General features: G+C 33.8%; 1 protein-coding gene across 11 annotated transcripts in view; it reads right to left on the bottom strand.

Moving 5' to 3' along the window:
• Positions 1-22,843, bottom strand: part of LOC143252447 (5'-AMP-activated protein kinase subunit gamma-1-like) — a 90,583-nt gene that overhangs the window by 49,036 nt on the left and 18,704 nt on the right. For 10 of the 11 annotated variants that reach the window (XR_013029000.1, XR_013028999.1, XM_076504563.1 and 7 more), the window contains exons 2-3: positions 21,587-22,048; positions 21,019-21,052 (exon numbers count right to left, since the gene is read on the bottom strand). Coding sequence is in view for 9 of the 11 variants with exons in the window: in XM_076504560.1 (XP_076360675.1) it covers positions 21,019-21,052; positions 21,587-22,048 (496 nt within the window). In the remaining 2 variants the exon portion in view is untranslated. Of the gene's footprint in view, positions 1-8,445; positions 8,904-21,018; positions 21,053-21,586; positions 22,049-22,843 lie in introns of those variants that run through there. The other variant, XM_076504569.1, reaches the window with a different exon arrangement.

Raw genomic sequence — 22,843 nt, 5'->3', positions numbered from 1 at the left:
ATAGGCTGTCCGTGCAATGTCCACCACTGATATTGAAATCTGAATTGTATCATTATAAGTATTCAAGCCTACTGCTTATGGTGAATATCTAGAAATCAAACATCTAGATACCGTGAATCACCAAACAAAAAAACTACAAACTTAACATGGTTCATAGTTCGCATCCCTTCGCCACAAAATCGAACTCCTTATTTTGGAGCTATGAGTACGTTATAAGAATGACAGTCGCAACTCATTATTCGATTGCAGTAGCCCAAGAGTTGGCGGAGGGGACTTTTACTAGTTCTCTTCCCAGAAACTACTAAGATAGGAAACCCTCATGTTACTATACGAAACGAATAAACAACTAACTTCAGTCGTTTTAAAATGAAAACTGTTGAAACCACTTTTTGATTGTTCTCAAATCAAATAAAAAGTAAAATTTTCTACAGGGATGTAAAAATATTCCTAGTGTTTAGGTATATCGGTCCCTTATTTTAAACTAATAATGAGGTAGGGCAGTCACTCAATAGCAACCACCATATTGAAAGATCTATTTAGATCTAACTCAAATAACAGGACTGACTGTCACTCTTATGACGTAGTAACTGTTTAGAATGATGAAGCTTCCGATCCGATCCACAGTACTTGACCACGTCTGGACCACGAATAAAGGAACTTTTTATGGATAGTCTTTAATATACAATAAAAACCGAATGTCACCAAATGTGACAAAATAAAATATATCTTTTTGTTTGTTCCTTATCTAGCACAAACTATCAGGAATGTAATCCTCGAAGTAATATACCAGACTTACCGCTGAGCCAATGCAAACCTGTGTTCATTGCGGGGAATCCAGTCCCAAATTTTAGCGTTGTAATTTTGTACACTTCCCATTATCCAACTGGACCACCTGGGGGCCTATTTTAAACTGCGTTATTTGTAATTGACATATAAGATTTGAGTCAACATCTTAAACGATTAATCTCAGATTTACTCCACTCCTACAAACATACACACACGTTGTGCTTCATTTTTGAACCAGGAACTTTTCAAAGAGTTCTAGCTAAAGTTACAAAGAGCACTAGGTGAAGTTAACAACAGTTCTACCTAATGTGAAGCAACTGAACTTCTACAACAGAATCTGAGAGTGCTATTTGTTATTTTGAATTTCGCGCAAAGCTACTCAAGGACTATCTGCGCTAGCCGTCCCTAATTTAGCAGTGTAAGACTGGAGGAAAGGCAGCTAGTCATCACCACCCACCGCCAACTGTTGGGCTACTCTTTTACCAACAAATAGTGGGATTGACCGTCATATTATAACGCCCCCATGGCTGAAAGGGCGAGCATGTTTGGTGCGACCCTCGGATTACGAGCCGAGCGCTTTAGCCCGCCTGGCCAAGATGAGAGTGCTAAGGTGAACAAAGAATGTCTACTGTTAATAGAGTGAAAGAAAAAAAAATTAAACTTATAATAGACAACAAAAACATCAGAAAAATAACAGTAGCCGGATAATTGGAATAACAAAACATATAATTTATCGGTTACTTTGTCAGTAATCCAATTAGATGTGTACTTAAGCTTTTACTCGAAAGTTTTGGTTCAATACTAAAATAATTTAGAAATAAGTAATCTCGTAAAGTTACTGAGGAAAAAGTTTATAACTATAATAACATTTTATCTGTAATTGTACTGCTTTAACATTTGATCAAAAACTTCACCTGAACGAGATATTTAATTTTAGTTTATTTGTTTTTCAGATGAAGTCTGTTTGGCATTCTGAAGTTCAGTCTCGAGTAAATATCCATATTCTGTTTCAAATTTAAAACGTGCATTCCAACCAATCGTAATCAAGAAGAGAATACCTATCAAATAAAAATAAAACCACCAAAAACAAATAGTAAAGCATACTTAGTATTTCGGCGTTTCGCGACTTCATGTTTACATTTCGTTATGAAAGCTTTTTTTTTTTTTTTTTTTAAACGAACCCTCGTAATAAGACGGCTGTAATGTGTTCTACCATTACGTAGATCTTTGTCATTACTTGGCAAACATAATATCAATTACAGTCCACTGAATGAAAACGAAATAACTTATTTCTTGAATAATGTACATCTAACTTATATACTTACCGATCTAATAACTAAAGATATGAGATAACTCCCACTAATAATTTTGAATTGAATAAACTCAGTGACAACTCATTGTCGTTCTTATATCGAACCCTTGTTTCTACATATTGCACGTATCGTACTTATATCGTACGTAATTTTTATATCAATTTATCTGCATCTTAACGTAATGGCATGCTCCATCTATAAAATAAACATCTAAATTAAATTATTGAAAATAACCATACTTTACTATACTAGTTCTTTCTTGAAAATAACCATACTTTACTATACTAGTTCTTTCTTGAAAATAACCATACTTTACTATACTAGTTCTTTCTTGAAAATAACCATACTTTACTATACTAGTTCTTTCTTGGTTTCTAACTCATAGTTATATTTCTCTTCTATTATCCTTAGTGGACTCAGCAGATAGCCCATGTGGCTTTGCTATAAAAAACACACACACATTTCTCTTCCAGAAACCAATTTTTTAGTTCCCCTCTATATCTTAAGAACTTCAAATCATAGTTGTTTGTTCCGGTTTACCATAAGGTAATAGCAGTTCCACTTTAAGCTACAGGAATTGCTAAATAAACTGATTCGTCTCATTGTGCTCCAATCATTTTATTTAATACATGAATTTTTCCAGAAGAGTGCACCGCAATAGCTTTACAATAGCACACTTCGTATATGCACTCCATTGCTGACGAAACCTTAAGTTCAAGATAAAGTCAGAGCTTATCAAATCAGCTATTTATCTACATGAGTAATTTGCAAGTCACCCAATCAAGTGTCACAGCTATCCGAGTAAATCTCAATACAGCTGAGTGAACGTTGTTTTGTATATTAGGGTTCTGTACTGACAGTAAAGAACAGGGAATGACATCAACACAGTTGAATAAACGTTGTCTTGTATAGTACGGTTCTGTTTGTTTGTTTGTTTTGGAATTTCGCACAAAGCTACTCGAGAGCTATCTGTGCTAGCCGTCCCTAATTTAGCAGTGTAAGACTAGAGGGAAGGCAGCTAGTCATCACCACCCACCGCCAACTCTTGGGCTACTCTTTTACCAACGAATAGTGGGATTGACCGTCACATTATACACCCCCACGGCTGGGAGGGCGGGCATGTTTAGCGCGACGCGGGCGCGAACCCGCGACCCTCGGATTACGAGTCAGTACGGTTCTGTACTGACAGTTATGTAACAGAAAATAACATTGTTACAGTTGAGTAAACGTTGTCTTATATAGTAAGGTTTTTTGTAGTGACAGTAATGAGGTATAGATTGACTTTATATACTCTATAGTTACCTATGACAAGACCATGATATACTCTGCACTCTGGTTTAGTGACTCCATTTCCATTTCACCTAGATCATTATTTAACGCAGTTTGTAACGCTAGATCTATAACATAATTTTAGGTTCATTACTAATAACAAACTTTAAAAATTACTTCTCTAAAATTTCTTTCAAAATGATACATTTAGGATTCGATATCCCAGTGCGCAGTTTTGGACTTAACAACAGAGAAACAAACAAGTGTTTAAAGTAAACAATGTATCTGTTTTGTAAACAACGTTTTTAAATAAAATGTTCAGCTTCATTAAAAAAAATTACGTTCTCGGACATTTTATTGTTGTACAGTTTAGTGATTTTTTTATAAGTTTTGATTTATTGGTCATGAGTTCTTTCTAACTATTTAAATCGCTTGGGGGCAGATAGTAAATGTATATTATAGAAGTTTTACAAGCTCAATTATTTCACAGCTAAACATATTAAAGTAACCGCCGATAGGTGGCAGCCCTAATCACGATACTACACCTACATTGTTTATTTTCTTCTTTAAACACTAAACGACTTTGAGAAACTTGTTTTCAGTTAAGCACAAAGCTACACAGTGGGTTATCAGTGCAATGCCTACCACGCCTATAAAACAACGACAATAACAACAACAAAAATTCATTTTAGTGTTGAAAGCCATGAGCCACTTAGCGATGAGCCAGTAGGAAGCGGCTTGGAAGAGATAAAACGGTAATATGAGATGTGCCATGTACAAATTATGAAGAGCGTTGTTCCTATATTCTTGGGGTTAATTATCTACTTTCTGACCCTCTCCAATCTCTGCCACTCTTTTATGCAAGTTTAAATGTTATTGAGCCAAAAAAAATCGAACTGATAATTTTATAAATTAGATTTTTTCTTATATTCCTTCTTTGGAGTGGCCTGGCATGGCCAAGAGCGTAAGACGTGTGACTCGTAATCTGAGGGTGGCGGGTTCGCGCCCGCGTCGCGCTAAACATACTCGCCCTCCCAGCCGTGGGGGTGTATAATGTGACGGTCAATCCCACTATTCGTTGGTAAAAGAGTAGCCCAAGAGTTAGAGGTGGGTGGTGATGACTAGCTGTCTTCCCTCTAGTCTTACACTACTAAATTAGGGACAGATAGCCCTCGAGTAGCTTTGTGCGAAATTCCACAACAAACAAACAAAATCCTTCTTTGCTTTATACGTCCCTGGCCCAGCATGACCACATTTTTTAAACTTCTGGCTGTAATTGAAACAGAAAACTAAACTACGTGTAATATTACATCTAACACTAAATATTTAAGCTCGCATGCTATTAATTAAATTTTAAAGGAAAGACATTTTCGCGTGTTTTCACAAATTAATCAAACCAACACAATCATATTAACAACTTGATTTTTCCTAATTTTTGAAGCTTTTACAAGTTAGTTGACAATTTTTAACGTATAATAGCATTTACAACAATTTGTACAAAACACTTTAAGAGAGATGTTCTAGCCTCCTCTTCCTTCTTTTCCAGGGGCAGACACATGGGGACTAAAACCCATTAACATGAAGCTACTTACCGAGTTATACGCAGGGAACCAAACCAGTAAATTGACCAGTAAAACTTCCCGCTGAATCTTGAAGAACATTAAAGAAGGAATTGTATAATGTTCAATAAAACGTCGATTACATGTTTGTTGGTTTTTATTTTTTGTTTGATGCTAGCCGAATATATTTCTCAGACTGATGATGATTATTGTACTCAAACTGGTCTATCTTACTGATGTCTGTGAACCGCATTAGGTCTATTTTAGCTACTAGACGTCTGCCCCTGTGGCCTGTATCACGTATTCTAGCACGTAGATATTTGCCCTTGTGGATTGTATGAATTATATTTTAGTTACTAGACGCCTGCCCCTATGAAATGCATCAGTCCTAATTCTAGCACCTAGACGTTTACCCCTTTGAACTGTATCAGTTCCACTCTAGCACATAGATGTCTGTCCTTGTGGACCGTATCAGTTCTATTCCAGCTACTAGACGTCTGCCCCTGTGAAATGGATCAGTCCTATTCTAGACATTAGACTTCTGCCCCTGTGGATTGTTTCAGCCCTACTCTAGCACCAAGATATCTGCCACTGTGAACTGTGTTAATCCTATTTTAGGACCTAAATAGCTGTCCCAATGGAATTAATCAGTCATATTTCAGCACACAGATACTTGCCCATGTGGACTGTGTTGCCCAGTGAGACAGCGGAAGTGTGCAAACAAAATTCATGATTCGATTCACCATGGTCTCTAAACAAACACACACACAAACCCTCTGTAATCCTGAGGCACAGAGTAGAAACTGTTTATGAAAAAACAAGAAAAAAAAGAAAAACTAGGTACAAAATTAAGCCTAAAACAAATACGAGTTGAAGGTATTCATAAAAACGTTTTAACATAAGTGACGTAAAACGAAAGAACGTCCGAGAAGCCAAGCCTTCAAATAGGTGACAGAATTGCATATATAAAACGAATGGATTGTAGATTGACAATAAGAATAAATAAAATAATATTATCTAAAAGCAAGAATAAATAAAATAATATTATTATCTGACTACAACAACAACAAATAAAATATTATTATTATCTGACAAAAACAAATAAAATAACATTATCATCTAACAACAACAAGAAATAAAATATTATTATTATCTGACAAAAACAAATAAAATAACATTATCATCTGACAACAACAAGAAATAAAATATTATCTCACAACAACAACAAATAAAATAATATTATTATCTGATAAGAAGAAAAAATAAAATAATATTATTATCTGAAAAGTAGAATAAATAAAATAATATTATCTGACAACAAAAACAACTAAAATAATATAATTATTTGACAACAACAACAATAAAATATTGTTATTATCTGACAACAAAATAATCAAATTTTACCACCGAATAATGAGATTGGCTGCCCATTATAACGCCATTACGGTAGCATGTTTGAAGCGACCGGGATTCGAACGCGCAACCCTCGGAGTAGGAGTTAAACATCTTAACACACTCGGACATGCCGCGCCGTTGGAAGAAGAACAAATAAAATAATATTATTATTTGAGAATAAGAAAAGATATTATTATTATCTGATAAGAATAACAAATAAAATAATGTTATTACCTGAAAACAACAACAAATAAAATAATGTTATAACCTGACAAGGAGAACAAATAAAATAATATTATTATCTGACAACAAGAACAAATAAGTAATATTACTGTCTGAGAACAGGAACAAATAAAATAATATTATTATCTGACAACAAGAACAAATAAGTAATATTACTGCCTGAGAACAGGAACAAATAAAATAATACTATTGTCTGACAATAAGAATAAATAAAATAATATTATTATCTGACAGCAACAACAAACAAAATAATATTATCTGACAACAAGAAGAAATAAAATAATGTTATTATCTGACAAGGACAAATAAAATAATATTATTATCTGACAACAACAAAGAAAATAATATTATTATCTGGCAACAACAACATCAAATAAAATATTATCTGACAACAACAAATAAAATAATATTATCATCTGACAACCAAAAACAAATAAAATAATATTATTTTCTGAGAAGAAACCCAAATAAAATAATATTATTATATGACAAGAAGAACAAATAAAATAACATTATTATCTGACAAGAAAATCAAATAATATAATATTACTGTCTGGCAATAAGAATAAATGAATTAATATTATTATTTGACAACACAGAACAAACAAAATAATATTGTTATCTGATATAGGTAAAATAAAATAATATTATTATCTGATAAGAAGAACAAATAAAATAATGTTATAACCTGACAAGGAGAACAAATAAAATAATATTATTATGTGACAAGAACAAATACAATAATATTATTATCTGAAAATAAGAACAAATAAAATAATATTATTTTCTGAGAAGAAACCCAAATAAAATAATATTATTATATGACAAGAAGAACAAATAAAATAACATTATTATCTGACAAGAAAATCAAATAATATAATATTACTGTCTGGCAATAAGAATAAATGAATTAATATTATTATTTGACAACACAGAACAAACAAAATAATATTGTTATCTGATATAGGTAAAATAAAATAATATTATTATCTGATAAGAAGAACAAATAAAATAATGTTATAACCTGACAAGGAGAACAAATAAAATAATATTATTATGTGACAAGAACAAATACAATAATATTATTATCTGAAAATAAGAACAAATAAAATAATATTATTATCTGATAAGAAGAACAAATAAAATAATGTTATAACCTGACAAGGAGAACAAATAAAATAATATTATTATGTGACAAGAACAAATACAATAATATTATTATCTCAAAATAAGAACAAATAAAATAATACTATTATCTACAACAAGAACAAATAAGTAATATTATTGCCTGAGAACAGGAACAAATAAAATAATATTATTGTCTAAAAACAGCAACAAATAAAATAATATTATTATCTCACAACAACAACAAATAAAATAATATTATCTGACAACAAGAAGAAATAAAATAATGTTATTATGTGACAAGGAAAATAAAATAATATTATTATCTGACAACAACAAGAACAAATAAATAATATTTTTATCTGACAACAAGAAATAAAATAATATTATTATCTGACAAGAATAACAAATAAAATATTATTATCTGACAATAAGAACAAAAGCGAAGCCTTACTAATTCATTGGCTGTTGTTTCGTTCGGCGCAAATATTCTCAATGGGTTGCTATTGTGTTTACTGCATGGATCACCCGTGAATTGTAGCATTTACAGCCGTTAAACTTTCCGTTCTCACCGGAAGGAGAGGTACTCTCTAATTCAATTAATTGTTTATTGTATCGTTTCACCATATCTATAAATGTCGTGTTCTCTGTCTTAAACTGTGTCTATTCGTTATTTATAACACGAATTCTTAAAACATTTGATATACAAGCATAATTCCCACACCACAAAAAAGCTCGTTGTTTCTCACACTTACCATGGTTACCCGGTTCTAAATACCCTCTTTTCAACCTAGAATAGTCCCTTTTAGATTTGCTTGGAGATTTAAGATGTATTCTGTTACTCTCAGTGGACCAATCGATGTGTCGAAGCGAATTCATGGCAGTTTTCAATCGAAAAGTCGTGTGCTTACTAACACGTTAATTCGTTTCTTGAGATAAATATCCACTAGAGGCATAAACTTTCACTTTAGCACTACCGATAAAATGTTAGGAAACAACACACAGTAAGAACAGCGAGTGACTCAAACCTTCGAATATATACCACTATCAGATCACTTATTAGAAACAGCAGTTATAGGTGTCGTGTCAAAATAACTGTGTTATGTAATTACACTTACACCCATACTATCACGTCTTGCAATTATTCGAAATAAGTCCATTTTTTTCGATCACTACGTGCACCAAGTCGAATTCGCGCAAATTCTTTGAACGTCACGCAACCTTGTAAAATAGTAATCGCTGATTGGCTGTTTGTACCACTAGATTCAGAGAAATGTGCTTTTCGTTATACCACCTGATGAAATCAGTTTCATAACACGAGCTGTTTGTGGCAGAAAATTAAAGTCGTTTTTCACTATTTCGAAATCTAAAATATATGATAAGTTTTAAAACCAACAACAAAACATAACGATGTTAGTAAGTTACCCGAGATAACACACATACAGTTATAATACTTAGTCAATTACTTTTCTTGTACTACTGCTAGTGTTAGGGATCTAAGAATTTTGATAAGTAGTAATTGTGTTCTCCCACAAGTTTTTAAAACAATTCCTTTGTTTAGTTTTACTTGGCATTCCATCAAAAAGAGGGGTTGTCTTTTCCCTGGAACCGCCCGTGAATTGAAATGGTATTTTTTTATTTTTTTTTTTGTATTTACAGCAAGTAACTTGGTTATCGAGTCCTAGCTTGCACACTGTAAAAGAAAACGACTTCCTGGAAAAGGCAAATATTTAGTATGTTTAACAGTATTCTGAGGAAGATCGATATTGCACACCTTATTAACACTGCTGTTGACGAAGTTTGTTTCGTTGCGTCAGTATTCTATTTCCTTCCAGATTAAACTTTATATTACCAATGACTATAGAAAAGCCACGTGACTGACACGTGTAGTTTATAACATTCACTTGGAATCTTCTTACAGTATTGTTTTAGTTTCTCGAGATAACTAACTTCTCTCGCTTTACAACATAGCTTGAAGGACAACAAGGGATCTGTTGGTCCATCTAGGCTTTCATATCGACTAAATTAAACTAAACACATAACAATACCTCAAAGCCAGCCTTTATCATGAGTACATTTATTAAGGTTTCTCTTAAATTAACTGAATCCACCATGTCCGAAAGCAACCTGTTCCAGAGACAAACCACCCTGTTACAAAAATAAAGCTGTCTTTGCTAAAGATAACTTATTCTCTGCCAAAATGCATATTTATTTTCCAACTTTTATGAGACTCACCATTAAATATGAAAAGAGGTGACACTTTAACACTATTAGTTCTCTGAATAATCTTAAACACCTCAACCAGATCCACCCTTTGTTGCTGTTTTTTACATGAGAAAAAAATGTAAAGAAATCTTAACCTATTCTCACATAATAATATTTTCTGTAGCTCTCCCCTGAACTCTTTCCAACAATTCAATGTATTTCATAAGGTAAGGAACCTAAAAATTAACACAATACTCCAAATGGACTTTATGAACCTACACAATGAAATTATAACTCCTCGTACATACAACCTAAAATCCTATTTTCCCACTAACAACAGCACACTGGTTGGATGGCCAACAGCACACTGGTTGAATGGCCAACAGCACACTGGTTGGATGGCCAACAGCACACTGGTTGGATGGCCAACAGCACACTGGTTGAATGGCCAACAGCACACTGGTTGGATGGCTTTAGACTTTGATTAACTATTACACCAAGATCTTTTTCTTTAATGTCACTTTTAAGGTTACTACCATACAAATTATGCTTATAATTCACTTTATGATATTACCTTGTGTTTATTATAATTAAAACCCATCTGATATTTATTTGCCCAACTCACTAAATGATCTAACTCCTTTTGTAAATCAACACTATCCTCTTCCCAAGGAAAACAGTAAGCAAAACAGTGAAAAGAATCGCATTCATAAATCTTGACAACCATACAAGCTTACGTTCACAGCCATATTAGATAGAGATATGACAGTAGGACAACATTGTACAGTATTTCACCGATTAGATTTTCAGATATTGTTCATTATTTCAGCCATTAGATGTTTAAATATTGTACAGTTCTTCAGCTATTAGGTTTTCAGATATTGTACTGTGTTTCAACCATTAGATCTTCAGATATAGTTCATTCTTTCAGCCATTAGATCTTCACATATTATTCATTGTTTCAGCCATTAAATCTTCAGATATTGTAAAGTTCGTCAGCCACTAGATCTTCATATATTATTCACTGTTTCAGCCATTAGATCTTCAGATATCGTATACTGTTACAGCCATTACAACTTCAGATATTGTTCATCGTTACAGCCATTAGATCTTGAGATACTGTACAGTTTTTCATCCATTAGGTTTCTTAGATGTTGCAAAATGTTTCATCCATTAAATCTTCAGATATTGTACATTTCTTCGGCTAATAAATCTTCAGATGTTGTTCATTGTTTCAGCCATTAGATCTTCAGATATTGTTCAGTTCTTCAGCAATTAGATCTTCAGATATTGTTCAGTGTTTCACCCATTAGATCTTCAGATATTGTTCAGTGTTTCAGCCATTAGATCTTCAGATATTGTTCAGTGTTTCAAACATTAGATCTTCAGATACAGTTCATTGTTTCAGACATTAGATATTCAAACATTGTTCACTGTTTTAACGATTAGATCTTCAGATATTATACAGTTCTTTAGCCACTAGATCTTCAGATACTGTTCAGTTTCAGCCATTAGACTTTCAGATATTGTACAGTGTTTCAGCCATTAGATCTTCAAATATTGTTCATTGTTTTGACCATTAGATCATCAGATATTGTGCAGTTCTTCAGCCACTACATCTTCAGATATTGTTCTTTGTTTCAGTCATTAGATATTCAAATATTGTTCATTGTTTCAGCCATTAGATCTTCAGATATTGTACAGTACTATATGAGAAACCCAAATCTTTTCCCAGAGCTTGTCGATATATATCACTTGAAATAATTACATCACTTGTATTATCTAGTATTATGCAAATAAAATTAATTTGAATAACTTTTTTTATTTCAGCAAGCAATACGTTGAATAAATACACTACCAAGTTACTCTGAATTAACGTCGATAGCCTAAAAACAAGTACAAATGAATGACGTTTTAGTTCTTCGTCATAGAGACAAGTTTGACGTCATTTCCTTTGTTAAATCACTTGTTTTGTCACGTCCTCTAATGAACAGCTCTTGTCTTGTTGAAAACAAACTATATTAATCAATCTTTCCCTACTTACGTATTTTTTTTTTACGTTTTCATGGAGCCTTGAATCACGTTTTTGTTTGGCTACCCAACATGTGATGAATTCTAGTCTCATGAAACGTCTCCTCAAAAATTATTGCTCAAAGATGATGTAGAAATGTTCTGTTGAAATATGAATGTTATCCGTATCGATGTATCTTGTACTACGTCAAGAATTCTTGTCATTTGAAAAAAACAAAAACAGACAAGAACAAGAAAATCATTTTTGAAGACATCCAATTAAGCGTTCATCGTTATCAAACAAATACGTGTTAAAATGCCTTACATAATAGTTCACTTTTGTATTGTTTCAATATGTTTCCTATAACGCAGTCATATTCGGGCAGCTGACCCATACTATGTCTGCTTGGATTTAGCAATGTGTACAGTTAGTTGCTTGCTTTTCAATGTGTTTCAAACTTTAAAGTTCAGCTATTATGAAGTAAATACACTAAAAACAAGAAACATAACACATTAAAAATTAAGCTTGACAGACCAGGTATAGAAATAAATTTTTATTGTACTGTTGTTGTCGTCGTCTTTCCACCGAGGAGAATCTGATTTTAACATTGTAAATCTGAAGACTCACTGGTGTGATCCACCGGTGGTGGTGGTTGTACTATAGTCGTTTATTGGACTACAAGTATTATTATAAAAAGGAATTTTTTCAAAACTGTATGAAAACTATTACGTCATTCTGATCTAACGTATAAAAAGTCTAAATATGGAAAAGCTTAAAAAGTAACCGAGAAACCTATTTTGTCAAAATGTACACAATTTTCAGCACCGAAACCATTATAATGACCATAGTTGTATGTCCTAATGGAAACAATCGTATATGACAAACAACATGTGACTGTCCGCAATAATGTTCACCAAAAGAACAATAAAAATGATTGTGTGGCATTCATTTTGTTCCAGCCTTGTTTGTTTATGTATTTTAGTATTTATATTTCTAAATACTGGCATATATTAATTATTTCATTTTTTAGTTTTATAAAGGCAATCAATGCATACCTTACGTTTTCGGAACACACACCTCTGTAGATGTGATTAGTTTTCTGCCCCAGAATAGCAACTGGACTGAATGTATCACAGATATGATGAATTATTTATCAACCTGCCAGAAGAATATGCTGTTCCTAAACAGAAAGTAGAAACTCTAGCAGGGAAATGCCGTCAATGAATCTGTTTCAAGATTTTTTGTTATTCTGGAACTCCACTCACATCAGGGACGAAACATATATCATATGTTTGAAACTAAAATGACCAGAACAATATCCTTTCATCGATGTCTTAAGGGCATGATGAGAGATACAACCATGCATTGTTAAAACAGTTAGCCGTTTATGTGGACGGATGTCAAGAAACGCAGGGCCAGCATCTTCCACTCCTACCTATGAATTATCGAACAGCAATACACGAAGCTACAGACAATACACCGCTATCATTAACGTTTAAGAGAAACTTAAAGTACCATCTGGAGGAAAGCCACTCAGTAGAATATTACACAAAAAAGGAAGACAAACTAAGGGATACGATTCGTGTCATGAAACCACTTTCCCCAGTAAGGACTTAAGCTAGCTAGTGATGCAATAAAAGTCACTAGGATGATAGTGTTGGATATCTTCGATCTATACTATCTTTGCAACAAGAGGAGGATAGACTCCAAAGTTAAAAACTTTAAATAATCCAGAAGGATACGTGGTCTATCCATGGCGATTATTTTGGGGAGTACTTTGGTGAGAGGAAGAGAAGCTGGGTGACATCATAGAATAATCTTTCAAACGAAAAGCCAACTGTTGAAATTTCTATGGCTCCTGTTGGGAGTTCTTCCAGAGGAGTACCAAAGAAAGAGACACCAGTGAATTAGCTCGAACACTTACCTAGGGAGAACTCCAAGTGACAGAAAGACACAAAAGGCCATTCCATCTGTATGTATATCATAACACTCGGAAAAGGAAACCACTTAGGTGACCGAACAGTTTAGTATAGTGTTTTATTTGTACATTAAAATTATCCATCAGAAGTACTTTATCATTAAGTGGCACTGAAGTGATTAATCCAGTTGTTTTACCCTTATTTCTATATAGTACAGAATATATTGAATCATTATCATAGCAGATATGCAAAAAACAACTAAAATGTAGAGTTTCTGCTGAAAAGTTTGTTTTAAATTTAGACTTACGAATAAACATGGCCTGTATGAAACGTTACTAAAGAAATCAATTAATTCGTTATCGTTACGTGGACTATACTTGGAATCCGCCCACCTATAGAACACATTACAACACGTTCATAATTGCACCTAAATAAACAGTTAAAAGTGACATAAGTGGAACACTAGAAATAGCACTTGCGCAAATTTTCTGATGCATGCGCTAATAGGAATAGCCTACAAACATTAGTTCCTATCTTGCTCTGCCCAACACGAGTAACGTAACCTAATTTTTAGCCAGAAATGTCCTCAGACTTCACGCTGAGCCATCGATAACAGACTCACAAATTGCTTACAAGTCGGTTAAGCATGACTGTAAAAGACATTTCTTGAAGAAAGAAGAACATGGGTAAAACAGACGCTTACAAGACATTAAGATATAAACATTCTTATCGTATAAACTTATAAAACAATAGCAGATCAGATATTTCATAACCGATGTAAATTATTAACAACAGATATAGATGAGACTCAAGTTCAGGTGCCATCAGATGCAAATTATAAATATTTGTGTTCCAAGCTGCTTAAGGTCCCTGGGTTTTTGGTTGCATGGTCTTTAATAACACTAGAGACAGGTAAAACAGTATAAACAAATATACCACAAAAATAATCTGACTAACTTCCTAAGTATTTTACTTCGTAAATAAAATATGTTACTCAAATTTTATTCTTTTTTTTTTTACACTGAATGTGCATAACAGTCGAATATATAAACTTACTCATGCAATAGAATATATAAACTTACTCATGCAATATTTGGATTCCGCCAGAAGAAAACGGTTTAAAAATAAGTGTAGTGTGAGAATCAAGCCTTTTTTATTCGTAAATATAATGGTTTTATTGTAAACCAAAATTCCACTGCCAGATGTCAGCTCTGTTCTATATATAAATATAATATTATTTTCAGTTTCCTTCATCACAGAAGCTTAACTGACCTCAAAAAAAAAAAAAAAAAAGATTAATACGCGACAATATTGAGTTTTGTTGAGACCAAATAATATAAAACAGGACAAGTATTTCAAACATTATAGCCTAATAAATTGTAGAAAACAGTGAATTTAAGGAAAACAAATTTACAATCTAGTAATAAAGTGTATATATATATATATATATATTTAAAGTAACTGTATTATGTTGATATAGCGTTGCTTGTTTGTTTGTCGTTGTGCTGTGTTCACCGGAACGATCCACAGGAACAAGTTAGGTTAACCGTTCCTAACCTTCAAGTTACAGTCTAGGGCAAAGTCAACTCTTGGGTTCTACTATTCAAATAGTGAAATCTAACCGTTTATCTCAAAAACCTCTGAGAACTCCGAACTTTTGTTGGCATATTTTTTAAAAATTTCGCACAAAACTACACGAGGGCTATCTGCATTAGCGGTCTATAATTTAGCAGTGTAAGGCTAGAGGAAAGGCAGTTAGTCATCACTACCCGCCGTCAACTATTAAACTCTTCTTTTACCAACAAATAATGGAATTGACCGTTGAGGTGAAACGCCCCAACGGCTAAAAGAATGAGTATGTCTGGTGTGATGGAAATTCGAACCCGAGATATTCAGATTACGAGTTGAGCGCCCTAACCATCTGTCCATGTCAGGCCAAAAACTATAAAAGATTATGAAATTAAGAGACTATTTTAACAGATAAAGTATGCCCAGTTGGCCGAACCCCGAAATGAGAAATATGATTGTATAGTGTGAGTCACCATACAAACCGTGCTAAGCTTATATCTACAAACAATGATTGTTATTTGAATAACAATTTCAGGTGAAAAATATTTTATTTCTTTGAGAAGTCGTGCTTTACTGTGAAATAAAGCGAAATTACAGTATAATTAAACGTTATCTTATTTGAATCTATTGCATTTTAAATTTAAACATTACGTCATAAACTGGCTCCCAGCGGCACAGCAGTATGCCTGCGGACTTACACGCTATAAACGAGGTTTCAATACCCGTGGTGGGAAGAGCACAAATAGCTCATTGTGAAGCTTTGTGCTCAACTTGAAAAACAGTTAAATTTAAAACATACTTAAGGTTACCGCTTGTACCATCTATCGGACAAATATTAAACTGCATTTCAACAGAAAAAAAAACAACGAGTACATTATTTATCATAAGTTCTCTTTTAATTTTTATGACGAAATCTTAAATATTTTTGACCAAATGCTTTAAACTAAAGTTTATTTAAGTCGTACTTAGTGCATGTCTATAGATAGTTCTTTGTTATCTTTAATGATATCTGAATATTTGTGGGTTAAGTGTAGTTTATTATTTAGTCTTTGTTTCTTGTTTAAACGAAGCTACACAATGGGTTGTTGATGCTGTGCCCACTACCGACACGAAATTAAATATTTATCGTTATAATCCCGCACACTAGCCGCTCAACCACTGGTGGAGTGTGAGGCACCAATTAATCCAGAGTTCGAGACATGAAGCAACTGAACATACCCTTCGCTTTCAGTTATGGGCGCGTTATAAATGTAATAACCAGTTTCGTTATTCGATGATGATGACTGGATACTTCATCTTTAATCAGTAGTTCAAAATTAAGGACGTGTATTATGACACCCGAGGAGTCTCAAATTTGGCAGTTTAGCGCACTTGCGCTTAACGTACCATTTAGATTTAAATTTCTAATTTCGACTCTGTTGACCAGTGAATAATAAAAATGGCTATTCTTCTTAAATTGGTCTATTTGTTTCTTAATTATACTCAAATGTTTAACATGACCTAAGTATTCACCACTTTAACACATCACCTTTGTTAGGTCCCGGTAGCTTAGAAGTACGTTTGAGGGCTAACACAAGAGCGCTTTATTCGATCCCCGAAAAACATAGATAACACATTATAAAGACGTCCGTTTAAAAACAAACAATCAAATAATTGCTTTTTTGAATTAAAAATGTTCAGAAAAACGTAATGCACACTAGTGCCATCTGATGATCGCGGATGCCTTTAATGAATTTTGTAATTCTTGTCTAACTAAATTATGAAACTTAAAAAATATTAGCTTACAAAACGATTAGCAAATAGTGTTACGTTTGCAATGGTATCCGGTGCCACTTTCTAAGAGTGTTTAGTTCTTAATGCTAGGGCCTATGTATGTTAGGTCTGATAACATACGATATGACCTTTTTGTATCCAAATTCATATACCATATCACAAACGTAACATTTGCCAAATGGTGGTACAGTCTTATAACACTTGTACTGTGTGTCATTGCAAAGTAGTCATTGGCCGATTAATGATAAACGTTCCATAAAAACAAGATTAAATGTTAAGCCTAACTTTGAAATTTAAGAAGAAGTTGATTGTGTAACGCACACTATTAATTGATCATAAAAAACAAGATAAAGGTCAGGTCTAATTTTGAAATTTAAGAAGTTGACTGTGTAACGTACATTATTAATGGATCATAAAGACAAGATAAAAAAGGTTAGGCCTAACTTTGAAGAGTGTGAAGAGTTGATTGTAGAACGTATATCTTCTGTGGGCTATACAAACAAAACAGAAGTAAGAAAACAGACACAAAGTTTCCCAGATAACAGTCGTAATATATGTAATAAAACAAATATTTCCTACGTAATAAGTTCAGTATTATTAATTCTTAGCTTACAGAGTACCACTGTCTCCAGATAGATACAAAGATATATTTATCATGTGTTGTCTGAAGCACCTCGAATTTCCTAATATCGCTGCAGATTTAACCGTAGGAATACTATTATGAAAAATAAAAACATAATAACCTGAGTCATCATTCTTAGCCATTTTTACTTCTTACAATTATTTACAAGTCATGTAACCATGCTGTATTCTAGAGTCTAGAAAACAACAGAATGGAGTATTTTGGCAAGTGTAATAATATCAAAAGGTTTATATGCTCGTTCCACACGTTTAAAAAATGATTCCCTACTTAGGGAGTCGTTTATTTCCTACTCCCTCCTCTGTCTCGCGTTTTATATATCCCTAGTTAGGGGTGTATGTTAAAACCGAATACCTATGTATCCTTTGCAATATATCCCTAGTTAAGAATGTATGTTAAAACCTAATATATATGTATACTTTGTTATATACCCCTAGTTCGGGATGTATGTTAAAACATAATATATATATATATCCTTTGCAGATAACAGTACATTTATTTAAAGGTTAATCACATTGGTTAAAACATATTTTATTTATTGATACTCATAAACAGTATTTCTAACACTGCAATTAATTTAATACTAATTATTATTTACAACATATCTAGTCAAAGAACAAAAGTGAATTTTGAAACCACACAAGCTTCAGAAAAGTTGCCCTTTACAACAACGCTAAAATGGGCAAATTGAAAATTTGAGAAATTTTTGTCTTAAATAATATTTAGTTTTTGTCACGTGTGTCTAGCGCTACTCATGGGTTTGGGAATGGTGAAACTTTTTCAATTAAAGATAATGTTTCAATCCTTACCCCCTTTTTAATTACTTTTTTCTATGGTATTTTACACCCATGTTTGACCAGTAAAAATCACCTCTTTCCCGAAAAGTTTGAAGCATACACGTGGCCTTCATTCTCACGTAGGTGAATGGTCCAGATATTCTGGTTGTCATGATAAATAATATAGCTAACTGCTGAAAAAACATAAACCTCGATGACTTTCAGATGTCCGTGATGACGAGACCCCCACTTAAAGTAAAAACGTATTCTCAAGACGGCTGGTATGGGTATTAAAACTTTAATTGAAATAAAATACAGAACAACGTTTCGACCTTCTCAGGTCATCTTCAGGTTAATAAGGAGAGTTGTCTTTACTTTACTTCAATTAAAGTTTTAATACCCATACCAGCCGTCTTGAGAATATATTTTGACTTCCAGATGTGTTCCTAGAGGTCGAGGTAAGCGTGTGTTTAGCCACCATTGACTAACCGCAAGTTAATTTTTAAATGTGCACCCCGTCAGCAACCTCTCTGGAAATTAGAAGTTCTTTTATTTAGGCCAGTTTAGGGATAGTAAGAGTTACACTTCTTTTGTGATGAGGGTGCTCTGTCATCCAAGACATAGTAAACATTTGTATAACTAAAGGTAATTTGGGTACAGCAAGATATCTTAGGTGGTTTGACAAACACATTAGTTTAACGAAAAAGCAAGTTATTATTTCCAAGAAAACCTAATTTCAGACTTAAAAAGTATTTCATTTATCTGTATTTATCTCTATTCTCAAGTGCCGATCGATTCGAAAAATGACAGATTGTGATTTAACGATAGAAAGCTTACGAAAATAAATTAACTGTAGTATAACCAACACTGCACTAGAATGGGATCTAAGGAAGTACAAAATATTATAAACAACCTTTAAACCGAGACTAATTAGACACGCTGTGATTTACTTGTCGCCTACGTAACACGTGTCTACAATGTTATCTAACTAGTTGCAAATTATTATCACTAGGTGACCTTTCACTGAAATTACTTTCACTCTGCTAATAAAACTAAACATTTATTTTGAGTTCAGTTTTAGCTTACAAATGTTTCAAAGCATTTTTTCAAAGTTCTATTATAATCTGTAAATACTCTTTCACTAATTTCGTTCTGATTTAATTTTGTAATAATACTTTGTCTTTTTCTTTCTGCAAAGCTACACAATAAGCTATTCGCACTCTGTGAATCGAGCCCCTGACTCACCAGGTGAAAATATTTTTGTCTTTATTGGTTAAATAAAAGAAATGAATAAATAAATAGGCATCTTAGTTTCTCGTATGAATTTAATTGGGCTGTACAATTTTAAAGTTATAATTTATTAACAATCAAAATTAATATCCTAAAAAATATCCTACCTTTTTTTATACATCCAATGAGTCAAAAAAGAAAGAAAAAACAATTAAGTTATACTTTATAAAACAACAACATATATATGTTCGTAAGTGGTTTATAAACAAAATCACGCACGTTCCACTAAACATGCTCGTCCTTTCAGATGTGGGGACGTATTAATTTTACTGTCAATCCTACTATACGTTGGTAAAAAAATATCCCATACATTGGTAGTGTGTGGTGTTGACTAGCTGTCTTCCCTCTATTCTTTCACTGCTAAATTAGGGACGACAAACGCAGATATTCCTTGTGTAACTTTGCGGGAATTTAAACAAAAACAATCTCCCATCATCGAGCGTGGATTGGCAAGTTGGATACCACAAAATATCCCACTGTAAACTGTGGACAGTAAACTGTCCTCTCTCCGCTCTGCAGTATTTCAAAATTATGGCAGCCTTAACAGTTCTGCTTTCGAAATGGTTTGATTTTGGTTTGTTTTGCATTTTGCGCATAGCTACACGAGGGCTATCTGCGCTAGCCGTCCCTAATTAGCAGTGTAAGACTAGAGGGAAGGAAGCTAGTCATCACCACCCACTGCCAACTCTTGGGCCACTCTTTTACCAACGAATAGTAAGATTGACTGTCACATTACAACGTCCCACGGCCGAAAGGGTGAGCATGTTTGGTGCGACGGGGATTTGAACCCGCGACTTTCAAAATGAACCTGCAGGCCATCGCTGAAATTTGTATAAATAGTCATAAGAGTGAAGGTGAAGTTGTTAACATCCGTTGGTAGCTGGTAAAATGTGTGTTTCTATAGGTCACTTAGCGCGAGTTAATAAGTAACAAAAACATGGATATAAATGTATAAAGGCTTAGCTGAAGAACATTCCATTACAAAAAAAAAACATTTCAAGATAACCAAAAAATAAGGTTTGTGTGACTTTTTTCTTAAATGTTATGTTATCTAACATTCATTTATTGCACTGATTTTTACTAGTACTAAAATAATTATTAGTTAAAACATTATTGGCGAGCGTAAAAACGAATACTTAACATACCTGTTGACTGGAATCCAGATGTCGCTCCAATTCTCTATAAAGATCATGACAAAAGCAAATAAAACAACAACACAAACAAGGGAATTTTATTTTACGATTATAACTTTTAAAACCAAATTTATTTTTGTTAACTTTTTTCCACGAGAAAAAAATGTTAGCCAAATTCTAGGAAGGATCGTAAGTTTGTTTTATACCAATATTAAATAATTCCACCTGCTGAAAGTTATGTTTAACTTTGCATCAACGAAACTCACTTCTATGTGACCAGTTTATATATATATTTAAATAATTTCAATGAACGTTAGTATTATTGAAAGGAACATTTTTGAAAATATGAGATACTATATTCATCATGACTTCTTGGTGAAAAAACAAATGAACAAGTAAGTACTTTATCAGATACTTAAGTATCGTTGTTCACATTTAATAAAGTGACTGAGTTACGTATATTCATATGCATATAAGCTTAAGTATTTTGTTAAAAGTAACTTTTAATAAGTAAAAAATTCCAAATGCTCCTTTATAAAACATATCTGTTTAATAAACTATTTGATTGAAACTAACATACTTTCGCTGCAGCATCACCAGACACTGAATGGGATCTATTGTGAATCAGCCCCATCATTTTAGATACAGGTCCATGTTTACCCTCAGATCCAGCTCTCGGGCGCTTGTAATCTGAAGACTCAGCTTGATTGATAATGTTGCGGGTGCGGTAAACAGGAGGCAGGGTGTGGCCTAGCGACTTTGGAGAGTTTCTCCCACTGCTACCAGAGGCCCTCAGGGTCGAAATAAAAGTTGGTCTATATCTCTTACTGTCGGATTTCGAACGAGGCCGAAAGGCCTCGAAAACATACGACCTCCTGGAAGGACCCCCTTCAGAAAAGGTATCATCACCTGACGACATCCTGTGGTCAACCGCCTTTGAAGTCCCGCCGGACAGAGACCTCATCCGACCTTCATCCTCCTCCTGGCCTGATTTCGACATCTTATAAAAATATTCTGTTGACAGCGTGACAGAGTAGCTGCTCTGTTAGACAGTAAAGTAAATTATGTGATTAGTAAACATATATTCCCTAAATTTGTGCGTTAAAATAATAAAGAATAAAAACAAATCAACACAATACAGATCCTGTTGATACGAGTTACAGAAACAATACGTTCCTTACCGAGTTGGCCCGGCATGGCCAAGCGCGTTAAGGCGTGCGATTCGTAATCTGAGGGTCGCGGGTTCGCATCCCCGTCGCGCCAAACATGCTCGCCCTTTCAGCCGTGGGGGCGTTATAATGTGACGGTCAATCCCACTATTCGTTGGTAAAAGAGTAGCCCAAGAGTTGGAGGTGGGTGGTGATGACTAGCTGCTTTCCCTCTAGTCTTACACTGCTAAATTAGGGACGGCTAGCACAGATAGCCCTCGAGTAACTTTGTGCGAAATTCAAAAAAAACAAACAAACAAACCTTACCGAGTTGGCCCGGCATGGCGAAGCGTGTTAAGGTGTGCGACTCGTAATCCGAGGGTCGCGGGTTCGCATCAACGTCACGCCAACCATGCTCGCCCTTTCAGCCGTGGGGCGTTATAACGTTACGGTCAATCCCACTATTCGTTGGTAAAAGAGCCTTACACTGATAAACTAGGGACGACTAGTACAGATAGCCCTCGAGTAGCGTTGTGCGAAATTCAAAAACAAACAAACAAACCTTACCGAATTAGTGGAATGACTGTCTTCTGTGTGGCAATTTATCTTGATTCTGTTCGTAAAAATTGCGCATGCGCAGTTAACAGTGTTTTCGTAACATTTTCAAGCAATGTAGTTTTTCGCCCTTT

This window comes from Tachypleus tridentatus, chromosome 6 (assembly GCF_004210375.1).
Source record: "Tachypleus tridentatus isolate NWPU-2018 chromosome 6, ASM421037v1, whole genome shotgun sequence".
NCBI lineage: Eukaryota > Metazoa > Arthropoda > Merostomata > Xiphosura > Limulidae > Tachypleus > Tachypleus tridentatus.
The sequence above is the reverse complement of the archived record's forward strand: the minus strand, read 5'-3'. Positions and strand labels throughout refer to the sequence as shown.